Source organism: Haliaeetus leucocephalus, unplaced genomic scaffold (assembly GCF_000737465.1).
Source record: "Haliaeetus leucocephalus isolate CR32 unplaced genomic scaffold, Haliaeetus_leucocephalus-4.0 Scaffold228, whole genome shotgun sequence".
Classification (NCBI taxonomy): Eukaryota; Metazoa; Chordata; class Aves; order Accipitriformes; family Accipitridae; genus Haliaeetus; species Haliaeetus leucocephalus.
The window spans coordinates 16,859,301-16,872,618 of record NW_010972664.1 but is presented as its reverse complement, the minus strand read 5'-3'; the positions used below and the strand labels follow the sequence as shown (position 1 = coordinate 16,872,618).

General features: G+C 40.9%; 1 protein-coding gene across 12 annotated transcripts in view; it reads left to right on the top strand.

Moving 5' to 3' along the window:
- The window catches only part of ST3GAL6 (ST3 beta-galactoside alpha-2,3-sialyltransferase 6), a 90,284-nt gene that overhangs the window by 24,592 nt on the left and 52,374 nt on the right, over nt 1-13,318 (top strand). For all 12 annotated transcript variants that reach the window (XM_010567362.1, XM_010567369.1, XM_010567361.1 and 9 more), the window contains 5 exons: nt 337-440; nt 1,774-1,837; nt 8,238-8,333; nt 10,505-10,691; nt 11,785-11,922. In XM_010567362.1, coding sequence (XP_010565664.1) covers nt 337-440; nt 1,774-1,837; nt 8,238-8,333; nt 10,505-10,691; nt 11,785-11,922 — 589 coding nt within the window. The remainder of the gene's footprint in view (nt 1-336; nt 441-1,773; nt 1,838-8,237; nt 8,334-10,504; nt 10,692-11,784; nt 11,923-13,318) is intronic.

Below are 13,318 nucleotides of genomic sequence, written 5' to 3'. Positions count from 1 at the left end.
AATTGTCTTTCTGCATTACATATTCTCTTAAAAATGCTGTCTCATGGTATAAGCTTTCAGTCATGTTGTTTTAATGACTCCATATAACTTACAGTAGCAGAGAAATCATTTTATCTCACTCTCTAGCTATATTTTCCATTATAAACTCTTCCCCTTTTCTATCACCTGCTTGCTTTCCCTGTGTTCATGAATTTTCTTCTTTTAAAAATTGATAATACTTGAAGTAGGATAAAGTTTGGGTGGGTTTTTTTTTTCAAAAGCAATTACATGAATTATTGGCTTATTCAAATACATCATGTGGATTTTTTGAAACTTCTTTCTTTTTCTCTTCATTAGCGTTGATAAAATATACCCGTTCCTGTGCACTAACGATTTTATCAGAGTGGCGGAGTTCCACGGGAGCGATAAGTTTGAACTACCTTATGGAATAAAGAGAGCAGGTTTGTGTTCCCTATGTAACTTGTTTTTAAATGGAAATACCGAAATGGCATGTAAAGCCACCTGTATCTCTGTCCCTGGTCTTTCCTATTCACTATTCCTATTTTGAGGGTGTCTAGCAGTGACTTAATGGTTTCATTTAGTCCCTCTGACCTGCCACCTTCCTGTTTTTAACAAATAAAACACCATGTTGAGGTTTCCCCTCTTAGCAGAGAAGCTCCAAAAAAGTGGGAGTGAGGAAGAGTGGAGCTTATTCAGCTTCCTCTCGTTTGTATGTGGGCTGAGGTGCTAAAGATATTTAGCTAGTGCTTTGCTAGGTGAAATATTAGCTGGGTCAGTGTGATGGGGTTTGATCAACACACCTAAGCCGATCAGGATCCAGACTCCTACTGAGGCAGAAGTCCCCAGGTTGGGGCAGTTACATCAGCAAAGTTTTCCTTTTACTGAGCTAGCTTCTCTGACCATGGAAGGCATCACTGGGGCTGCAGGGGGTATTCCTGCTGTTATGTGGCTGCTGTACCTCTGCAAAGTGTTTGCTTGCTCATGCCTGCTGCCCGTATTGGTCAGGGCAGAGTAAACAGGGCCAGAGACCCTAAGGGTCTTAGTCACCCTTCTGGAAACCACTGTAAAGTCTCAAGTCTCAGAGTTTTTAACCCTGAACAGTGCACTTTCCTAGTACCCTGTGGACCTGGGCTTTAGACTCTTGATTTGCCTTTTGTCAGTGTAACAAGGATGTTACGTTTTCCCTCACCTCTGGGGTTGTGGTGGGGAAAAGTTTGTTTGGGAATGAGTTGAGGCCCCCTCTCGGTTAGAGGCACGTTGAGTGTCCAGCAGGTGCCTGCCCACTGAGGGGGGCCTGGGAAGGTGCCTCTGCCCAGCTTTGCCAGTGAGCACAGGCTGGTTTGATGTCTTCTCCCAAGATACATAATGCTGTTACTGTTCATGGCTGTGTGGCCCCTCTTCTTGAGTCAAGGCTGCTTTTATTTCATCTGAAGGTGGGTGGAAGAAAAAAACAAAGTCAGTTAGGATGTATGTCTTGGAAACTCTTCCAATGCTTATTTATTGTAACTAAGATTTTTTTAGATACAAATCCCATGCTGTTTTCCAACAGCAGTGTTGGGGCGGGAAAAGAGGAGCTCTGATAAACCTGAATTTCTTTGGCATCATTGATTGACCTGTGGCCCTAAATTAAAAGTGTTCCTATTTTGAGGTTTTTATGCACAGTGCATAAAAACTACTGTCTGAAAATGCTGTAGTCAAGGTGGCATGCTTATTTTTATATTGGAGAGCATTGACACTGAACATTTTCATTAATCTTCTTTGTTCGCTTTCTAGAGCAATTTTTTCGTTTAGCCCTTTCAAGACTGCAGAACTGTGGACTTTCCAATGAAAATGACAGGTGAGATGGTTTATTTGCTACTGTTTCTGTTCATTGCATTTTTAATACTCAATATTTATCTGAAAAGGAATGTCAGTGGCGTTATCCTGAAATTGCTCAAGTTAGCCAAGATGCAGATCTGACTGACAGCATCCAAGCAATATGTAATTGATTCCAAGATTTAAATAAGTTTGTTTTTAAACATATGTAGCACCAGCATTCAAGAATAATTCTTCTGTGAGGGAGCTTAAACTGATAGATTTCTTTTTTTATAAGTGCATTAGGAATTTGCTAGCTGAATACACTCACATCTTCCTGTAGTATCTTTTTATACCTGAGGAAAGTGAAACGACCCCTTAAAAATGGAATGGGATCTCCTCTGTTGATGTCATTATTAGTGTAAGCTAGAGAATGTTTGAGATAAGCAGGTGCAAACCAACGACTGTTTCTACACGAAAGAAATATTATGCATATCCCCAAGAAATCTTACGCATATCCCTGTCTCACTGCATCCGCTGGCCTGCTGCACACCCTTGTTCATATGTATGCTCAGCTTCCTTTTTCTGTAAATGAGGGAGATCTAGGCAGCCAGGAAAGGCTGTTCCTGGCGTTTCTGGAGTAACCAGGGTGTGGCATGCCTTAGATAACTCACTTCCCAGGCATTGGATTGCCCTTTTAAAATATCTTTTGGTTAGAAGCCACTTCTGCTGGGACTTTTTGTTTGGTTTTGGAGGGTCTTTCTGTGTGTGTCTTGCGTGGTTTGTTTTGGTTTGGGGTTTTTTTGTTTGTTTTGGCAGGTTTTTTTTAGAGTTAGTGTAGCAGGGTTGGCAAGTGTTTACCAAGTGATGCAAATGAATTCTTAGATTTGCAGTCTAGCAAATGGGCTGACAACCTGTCATATATCATGTTAATATGCAGACTTCTTAGTAGAGCTGAATGCAAATAATGCTGAGGTTGGCTGTACTTGGTTTTGTTTTGTAATCAAGGAGATCAAACGGAAGAGTGTTGCTTCAAGCCAATGCCAGGATCACATTTTAATTAAAGTTGGGTGGAATATGAACAAAATAATTGATGTTCAAGCCTAAGAATTATCTCGGTTTTAATACCCAGTTTTCCTTTCTTTCACCTGCTGTACTCCTTCCTTTCCCTGTGTTTAATATCCATTTCTAGGATGTTCAGGTTTACTCTTACGTTGGAAAAAAAAAAAAGGGAAAAAACCCTGTTTTATATCAGGAGTGTGATAATTGGGGAAATTTATGCAGAATTGGCTGAGAAAAGCTAGTCTTTTTTCTGGAGTTTGAAGGAGAATGCCAAATGTTGTATTAGAAAATTCCTGAAATCACAAGTTCAGCACTATAATCGTTTTGGCTGTAGAGACAAGACGCTTGCAGTACAGCATAGTACCTTTTAAATGGAGGTGTCTGTCCTATAGATCAAAAGTAAGGTAATTAGTATTTATCCTTTGCATGTAGGTTCTCTGAGATATAGATACATTTAGTGGTTCTGGGAAGTATGCTTCGTTTTAATAAAAGTAGTATACTTCAGTAGTACTGAAGCAAAATGAGAACTGTTACTCTTTAATAGGCAGTAGTATAAGCAAATCAAATGTACAATGACTTCACACAAGATATTCTTTCTAGATCCATCAGCTTTTGTGTATAGCACTGTTAGGGCATGAATCACTGTAGTAAGGAAGAACTTTTATATATACATTTAACTGAGATACAGTGGCTTTTAAATGTGAAACACTTTAGGAATTAATCCTGAAAACATTCTCTGGTAATACGGAATTATTAGGCAGCTCTGTAATGCTGCTGCCTAATTCAGCCTTCTTGGCAGAATGTAAACCAAATTTCCCTATAAACTTTTTCTTGGGGCAGAGTGGGGGAACCTGCTATAAAGTATTTTAAGAAATATGTATTTTTGTGCAACTTAGGTAAAACTGTACCTAATGAGCTACAAAGGATTTTTCCCGAACAATGCCATTTTCCGAATTTAGGTGGAATTCTCACTGTGTAAAGGTCTAGTTCTTCAAAACTGTTTGGAAGTGAACAGTGTCACTGACTTCAGTGGAATAGCCTTTAGGAGAAGGGTTTTCCAGGCCAGGGGTACATTGACAGAGTAACCTCTGAACACCTGCTCTACTCATTTCCTCATAATTACTCGCTGGGCACTCTCAGGACTCTAAGCTTAACAACAGTAAATTCTTACAAATGCATTTACACAATCCTGAGCCAACAAAATGTGACCTCTGCATCCTCCTTTTACCAAATAACCTCAAAGGAAATAATTTGCATTCCTCAACTGACTATGGGGGGGTGTGTTAAAGGAGTTGAGGTTGAGATCTTCTTCCTTTTCCAACAGTATTTCAGTGGAATGTGGAGGATGCAAGCCTTTTGACCTTTAAAGGCTACATTTCCATTTAACAATATTTTTCTTTTCTAGACTAGGAAAATATTTCTTTTAGAATTTCATCATATAAACAAAATATGTAAACTAATGCCTGGCCTTGAGATTGAGGCTCTTGTACACCACATGAATAGGGCAATGGTTTGAGTGACTAAAGGGATTGTGTTTAGATGTTGGAGATCAGTTACCATGCTATTTGCATAGGATCCATTTTTACTCTAAGTAGATCTCGAACACCTAAATGCAATCCCTTAGTCACTCAAACCATTGCTATAGCAACTGTTATAGCTGAGGTCTTAATATTTTTCACTTTCATTAATATTGTGCTGGTGGTTGTAAGCTGGACCTCCAGACATTTCAGTCTGTTACACTTCACTTGTAGCACACCTGATGTTTAAGTACATCTGAATTTATTTCTCTTCTTGCCAATTATTTACTGACTTGGAAAAAGGGTGAGTAATGCTCAGCTTTGGGGTGTTTGGGGTTTTCTAATATGAAAACATTACGAAAAAGGGAACTTTAAGAAGTGGGGTTGGTAAAATACCTGGGAGTAACAGTCTGCTGAAAATCAGTGTGTTGATTTCTGTGATCTACAGTAAGTACAGGCCAGTTTATTTAACTTTAAATATCTTTGAATACAGTCCAGCCTTGCATACTCTTTATCTCCATTTCATATGTCATTTTCCTATGATACTATGTTTTGGGTTTTTTACTTTAGCATAAACCATTTCCTTCCCTGCTTATGGCTGTCAGTGGAATCTGTGCTACTGTGGATGTAGCCTTATGATCATAACTGGAGACACTTGAATACTGGTGGGGGGCTAAGCGGAGGAGACGATTCAGAAATAGCACATTCGTGCCAGACTTCCTGTTTGAGCTGGCCCACTTCAAGTTCCTGAGCTTGACAGAGATTAAAAGCTGGTCTTTCTAATTTGTTTGGCTGTAGTTATGACTGTATTAATGTATAATTAATCAGGAGTATTTGATCTGCTTGTTGATATTATCCACTCTAAAAGTTCATGTACAAATATTAGATGCTTTATTGGTTATTTGAAGGCAGCTGATAACTTTATTTTTGAGTATGCCTGTTAAGGGCACTGGAGTTTGAAAGCTTAATCAAACTTCAAATTTCACTCCATTTTCCATCCAAGTAGTATTAGTCAGCTCTTAGCCATGAACAAGATCTCGTCTGCATCCCTCAGGAAGAGCGAAGAGAGTTTGGATTTGACTTGAGAGCAGCTACCTAGCTTCTGTAGCTGTGCAAACCTCAGTTGCCCAGCTCTAAAGTCATGTTTTACTATACCCTCCCTGCCTTGAGTGTGTCCTGCTACATCACAACTGCACAGTGCAGAGAGGAGAAACCAAAGAGTTCTTCATTTTTATACGGGAGTGGAAGGCATTATTTCAATAGCTAGGGATTGACATAGCAAAGAAGCTTCTTAAAATCATAGCCTCTGCCAAAAATTGGAAGGTATGGAATAAGGAATCACTTAAAGTTCATCTACAAGGGACAGAACAAGCAGTGCCTCCTCAAGGTAACTGTTTGGCTGCTTATCATGGTCAGAATAATACAAACCACTTGTAAGGAAGTTGACATTGTTTTTGTGAATTCACACCAAGTAGTCAGAGAGTATTAAAAAAAAAAGTATTCACCAAGATTAGGAACAATTTTTCTGGCTTTTTATTGAGGCACAAAGATGAGTTCATGCATGTGTGTCAGTCACTGCCAAACCAGGGTGTCCAGCAAGCATTCGGGATGGATGCTCTAGCCAGGAGGTACCACCATGAGTTGGAGCATGAGTGTCAGTTTAGGATTTGCATTGTGGTGATGAGGTTTGTACCTCAGTAACCCAGCTGCGGCCACATAACTTTTGGTGACACTGAATTCAGAAGTTTGAGATGATTGAAACTTTCACTGATTTACAGAAGCATGCTGTAAATGACAGGAAAACGTGATACAACCACATGCTAATTTTGCCCCCCCCCCCTTTCCATTTTCATCACTTATTGAGGGAATGGGCATACTGAGGACAGGATGGTATAACAGGTTTTCACCCCTCTGATTTCCAAGGTACTGAGTCACCTGGACTTGTGGCACTTGCTGGAAATCTTTTTATGAATGCTTGGCTTCTACTAAGCTGCTCAGGAAACAGGAGAGAAAGGTGTGCTAGCTTTTTCCATGTTACCTCACCCTGACAGCTGCATTTAGCAACTTTCTATTTTTTTTTAATATATATATATTTATATATAAATATAAAAAAAGGAAACTCCCTCTGGCCCTAGAGCAGCAGGTGAGAAGGTGCCATCCCAGCATTTCTTTTGAAATACAGTACTTTGTACAGTTGGCATTTATTCTCATTTCACCTTTTCTGGAAGCTTCAGGTTTTCGGCGTTGCTTTGTGGCCCAGTTTTTTTTTCTAGCCCGCATGTGGTCCAGCATGACTGCATTAACAATTCTGTAGGAAATACAGGGAACTGCTTTGTACATTGAGATGTTGGTCAGTCTCAGCTGGAACAGGCTGTTCTCATTGATGTTGAATAATACTCTTCTCAGCTGAAAAAACAGGTTGGACTATCTGAGGAGAAGGATGTTAATTTTAATTAGTCTGCATAAAGTGCAACACTGGGCATTTAGTGCAGATTATAGTGTACTTTGGGACACAGTCCTGGGGTCCCCTACAGTAAGAAATGGCACAGAGCCTTTTTCTTATTTGAAGAACCATGGGAGTGGGGCATTGGGAAGTGACTCATCCTCAGTAAGCTGTGAGCCTGTTCGTGTCTGAAGAAAATACCAACATTTTTATTTTGCCCTTGTTCCTGCTGCAAAAAAGTTGAACAGCTTTTGCTCTAAATAAAGAAGCATTTTTTACAACAAAAAATTGTGCCTGTTCTGTAAGGAGGAGTTTTCAGTCTTACACGTTGGATGTAAACCTTCCCTAAAGAGGCAGAATTTCTTGAGTAAAAAACCAGCAAGCCTCTCTGTGTGCTTTTTTGGCTGTGTTTCGTTTTGTGTGGGGTTTTTTGGTTTTGTTTTTTTAAATTGTTGTTGGTTTTGTCTGGGGTTTTAGCAAAGCACACATTTTACTAGTATTGAAGTAAGACAGTAGAGAGCAAAAGGTATACTTAGAAAACCTGGGATAACTTGGAAAATCTTACCATTAGAATTTACTTTCATAAGTTTAGCATTTGCGTAATACCTTTTTTGGGTGCTTTTTAACTCTGAATGTATTCTAAATTCAAAAGGAATTACTATTTTGATTGGATGTACTATAAGATCTAATTTGTAGCTCACAGTGTTTTATATACTTAGTAATGCTGTCTAATTTGATCTAGTCATATGATAATGCAACTTTTAATCAAGTGTATCCATCTCGTGTCATGACAGCGTGCACTTCAGCACATGTTTAAACAGCACTTTCTAAGTAGAGGGAGAAAAATTAACATGATTGTATTCATTTGAAGAGCCATCACATGTGTCGTTGGGCTAAGGTTTTTCACATGTACAATTCAGAGGCCTGTAAGGTAAATTGTGAAGCTAAATCTTGCTGCCTTAGCTTATATTGGAGATCTCCAGAGTTGTGGAGTTGTACAATATTGCAGAAGCACCTTAATTTGAGTAGTTTTTCCAGACATGCTCTGTCCTGGTTGGTATACCGCCACACTGGGACAAGTTTGAAGCATCGTGGAAGATAATTTATCTAATGGCACCCCTATCATCAACTGGTTAGACGATCTTAAACAGCAAACCACTAGAAAAAGGACATGTATAAAAACAGTTTTACATGAGAGAAGCCATTTCCTGACTTTGGCAGTCCCTGAAATAATGCAGCTGCTTTTTTTTGAAAGCAGGCTTAGTGTGTGATACAGGATTGAGACTGCTCTGTAGGGGCCAAGGAGTGTAAAAGATAGAGGACCTCAGTTAGTAAATAAGCCAGCTAAATGCAAGTATATCATTAACAACAATATGAAGCAAGGGAAGTAGTGCATATTAAAGGTTCTGTTTGTTCCACAGCATTGCCTGTCGACGGTGTGTTGTGGTTGGTAATGGAGGAGTACTTCGAAATAAGACATTAGGGGAGAAAATCGACTCCTATGATGTGATAATAAGGTAAATGGTATATCCTTTCCATTTTGTGTGCATGCAAATAATTAACAGACTTTTGCTATCAGCTAGTGGCTTTGGAGTTCAGTTATTACACAAATGCAAATGTATGAAACTTCCTGTTTTACTTATCCTGTCACGGCCTTAATTTAAAAAATTTTAGGAAAAAATGGGTCAGTGTTTTATTACACAGACTGATTGATACAGGGGAGGGAGAATCACTGGGTGGTCAGTCTGCCTTGTGTACAGATACACACGTGCAAGATGCTGCCATCAGGGATGGGTCCAAGCATGTGATAGTCCAGAGCCTTGCATGTGAACCAGCATCCCGGGCAGCCCTGCCTCTTGCCTTCCACGCCATGCCTGTCTTACCCCTGTGCTGGCACGTGCATTGCTTGGAGTGGATTAAACGTAATGTTTATGCTGGGAAGTCCATCTCAAGGCATGTGTCAACTGGAGGATGATGTTGATGTCTGCCCCTTTTTCTCAAGCATGTTAGTTCATATTGGAAGTTTTATGAGATGCCTTAACCTACCAGAGGATGCTGGGGTCTGAAGAAGAGGCATCTGGACTAGGGGAACTGGGGAAGTGCTCAGAGAGGAGCAGGCAAGGGTGGGCGTGACCTCAAATGCCAAGCAAACTGAAAATGGACTATTTGGCTAATTATAACAGAATTTTCTGTACATTAAGAAAAAGATAAATCAGTTTCTCCTTTGCAGGAACTGAGATGGTAACTGATTAAATAGCCCTTCTGCCTGTAGGTACCCTGTCAAATAGTGTACCTGAACCCTCTTTCACTAAAACCTCTGAGCTGCCATTTCAGTTTGTCTGCTTCAACGTTGTGTGGAACATTGAACAAAATCTCATTTTTGTTACTATGCCATCAATCCTAATGCTCATTTTAGTGATAGTGTTTCAGTCTTCAAGCACTAACATAAAAGGTTGTATACAAAGCCTGGAGTTTGACGTGCATTTGAAAACACACTGGTAAGGTGGAAATGAATATATATAATTCTTCAGCTGTAGCTCCTCTTATAAACTTAAAACTGTAGAAAGTAATCCAGATAATATCTCTGTTCTTAGGCAACTTTACTTGCCTGGCAACTTTGTGCTTTACAAAAAAACCCTACCTTGCACTTATTTTCACTGTAGTATAATGATGCAAGGAAGCTCCATGGATTATTTTTAAACTATTTCAAGTATTTGGGCTCCTTGTAGATCTGTCTACTCTTCTTAAAATGGAAATCTTTATATAGACTTGTGTCACACATTTAAGTACAGCTCTGGATTCAAAACTTTCAGAAATACAGTACACATGTGTTTACTGTGAATGAACAAAGAGGTGGTGTTTGCATTCTGTATTTAATGATGACTTCTGATAAAACTTTGAAGTACTCCTTTGTCTGCATACCTTGTTTTGCAAACATTTGCTCCTAAGCGGTGTGCCTCCTATTCTGAGTGGTAAGTCACATTGGCAGGAATGGAGCATACAGAGACTGCCTGATTCTCCAAAGGTTATGCAACACACCCACCAAGCAAAAACTGCAAGATGGAGACTTAAACACAGCCCCTCTGACACCTCAGAGCAGAAAGACCTTACCCATCTGCTCACTGCTTATTAATGTTATATCCCAAAGCAGTGGCAGCTGTGCAAGTAATATTTAAGAAAAAAACCAACACCCCAAGAACCCCAAAGACACAAAAAAAGCAAACATAATGATGTATCAGCATCAGGTACACAGTCATAAACCATGTTCCTGTAGACAGTGAAGAGTATTAAAACATTCTTGAATCGTCTCCTGTATGACTCAGATCATCAAGTAGCATGAATGGAGCAATGGGTAATTCTCTGAGCCAGATATTCTCTTTGGTCTTCTCCAGTTTCTGTGTTTGAGCCAAATCAGAAGCCTTCTGCTCGAGTGACATGTGATAAGCAATTGTGTGAATGTATTCTAAACCACCTTGGCCAAGTTCCCATATGTGCTTGATCCCTCTAAGTTAGAGGGTGAGTGCACCTGATAATTGCTCATCTACCATGTAATGTGATAAGTAAATGCTGGGCCACTAAACCCTGCTGTACCTGGACATGCTGTCTGCCCTGCAGACTAATGCACGTGCCAGCTGACGCACAGTAAGGACTTGGGTGGGGTACTCATTGCTGTCTCTGTCCTCTGCAGAATGAATAATGGCCCTGTTATAGGGTATGAAGAGGATGTTGGGAGGAGGACGACTTTCCGCCTTTCTTACCCGGAATCCATCTTCTCAGATCCAATCCACTACGACCCTAATACAACCGTTGTTCTCATCGTCTTCAAACCACGTGACTTGAAGTGGCTTTGGGAGATACTAGGTGGTCAGAAAATAGTAAGTTTAATTATTCATGCCCTTTGGCTCAGCTTGCCACACACCTCTCATGCGAAATGCCTGTTTTGCTTTTAACCTTAGTCCTCCTAGCTGGAGGGAGCACTGGGTCTTCTAGTCAGTCCGCTCAATATCCCTTTCCCATAAATGCTTCTGTCCTCTTTCTCACACACATATTTGATCAGTTCCTCACCCCAAAGCAGTTTTCCTCTTGGAAATACCTTTTTTATCCTCTTGCTAGCAGCATTTCATATTCTGACATGCATGCTCCAGCTATTTCCCAGATTATTTTATCCTGCGGACTTGGTGGAATTGCAGAATAATGTTGGAAGGGACCTCTCTCTGGAGGTCTTTAGTCCAAAACCTTGTTGAAAGAAAGCAAGACCAAGTTCAAAGCCATACCAGCTTCTTAGGGCATCATCTAGGTAAGTTTTGAGTATTTCCAAGGATATTTCTACAACCTCTGTTTCAGTGCTGCAGCATCCTCACAGGATAGAATTTCTCCTTATCCTTTCACTGTGTGTCTCTGATAAGAGTCTGATCCTGTCGCTTTTTGTAAATCCCTACCAGATAGTTGAAGACGGGCTGTACAAACCCAGCCTCTTCAGACCCTTCTTGTTTGCTGTGTGCTCTAGCCCCTCAGCTGTTCTGGTGGCCTTCTGCTGAGCTTGCCCCAGTTTGACACTCTTCCACAGAGAGGAGCCCAAAACAGCATTTGTGAGACTGCAGAAAGGCACGGTACAAAGTATTTGAGAATGGTAACTTCTGTCCACCTGTTCTCTCTTCTCTTATTAATGTGGCTAAGCACACAATGAGCATTTACTGCCTCCAGGCATGCTGCTGGTACGTGTTGTCCATCAGGGACCTTTCTGCAAAGCTGCTTTCCAGCCAGCTGGCCCCAACCTTTGCTGCTGCAGTGGGTTATCCTGTTGCAGGAGCACTATTTGGCACATGTTTTTGTGGAACTTTGGGAGGTTCAACACTTTGCTTCTTCCTCAACCTCCTGCCCTTGGATTTTATTCTGGTTAGAGTTGCTACAAAACCAAAATCAACTGTTTATAGCCATTAAGAATGTGTATTTACTTGCCTGTTACAGAGTGCTAAAGGCTTTTGGAAGAAACCAGCTCTGAACATGATATACAAATCTAGTCAAATTAGGATTCTTGATCCCAGCATCACCAGAAAAACGGCTTATGAATGGCTTCGCTTCCCAACAAGGTTTCCCAGGAAGGAGGTGGGCTTTTTTCTTCAGTGCCTTTTAGTTTTGTGCAACCAAATGTGTACTCAGAAGTAATTATCTCTTTATTATAGTGGACTATGTTAGAACATCCTTGAGGTTCACATGGCAGTAGTTTGCATTTAGATGGTGCTCAAAAAAGACGGGAAAATGGAATCCAGAAAGACAGTGGGTAGCCTTGTATGCCAAAAATCTCTTTTTATGGATTCTATAATTAGTATTAAACGAGACTGCTTTTGTGGACAGACATAATTCCTTTTACAAAATTGTGGAAAGCAGACAGACATTGGAACATGGCAGATCCCAAGGGACTCTAGAAATATTAAGGAGTCTTGAATTATTAAATGTAGGGTGTTTTATAGTTTTCTTCAAAAAAACCCCCAACAAATCCACAACACTCCCCCCCGAACCAACCAACCAAACCCACCCCACCCCTCAAAACCCAACAACCCAGTAGTTCTAACACTGCTGCAATTTCACACTGCTGGGAGCAGGTAGGGACTGGGGTGCATACAGGATATTCCAGCCCTGTGCTAACGACATAGATCTAGCAGCATTCTTGTGCTTACTGATTTGATGCCAAGCATTGTAACGAGTTAACTGACAATTTGGACGTAAAAATACATTTTAACTGTCAGTTTATGACTGAAGAATGTTTCCGATGAAAGGTAAGGCTTCAAGCTGGAGAACCTCCCTTGTGCAGTCAGGACTGACCATGTGCTGTTTAGCACAAATACAGTTCCCTGGGGTCACATCGTTGCATAGAGCTGCTTCATTGGGATCAGCCAACTGAGACATGTGGAAATGTTTGACAGGCTCTCACTGTGGAGTATCTACCACAGCTTTTTTTCTGGTTTAATCTTTCTAATATTTGAGGGACTTGAGGGTTTTTTTGCTTTTGGGAGTTACTGTGCTGCTTTTTTTCTCTTTAATTTCTTTCTTTTTTTGAGCCTACTTGTGGCTTTTTCTTCCCTTATTAACTCTCAAACTGGAATACCCAGTTTGGCTGCGTGCTTGCTGGGGCTTTGTGGCATTTCAGCTCTTCGGTCAAGGGTGGGAAGAAAGCAGCGTAGTAGTTGGGCGCTTATCTATCTCCTAAAAGGCCACAGAACATCCGTGGCCTCCATGGCTCCAGAAATTCCTCTTGTCTCTTCCTGTGCTCCCCTCTCAGTGGGGGTAAAAGTAAGACCAGTGCTGTCCGTGAGCCAAAGAGATGTGTGTGGTGTCCTGGGCCTGGTACAGAGGCCCAGGCCCCTCAGTTGCTTTCGGTACTGTGCGTGCTCTCTGCTCCTCTCCTGCTTTCTAAGCACCCCTTCCCAAAGCTGGGGCAGAGTGTGTCCGTGCTTGGAGCCCCTTTCTGCCACCTCCACATCCCGCTTGCTCTATCCTGGGG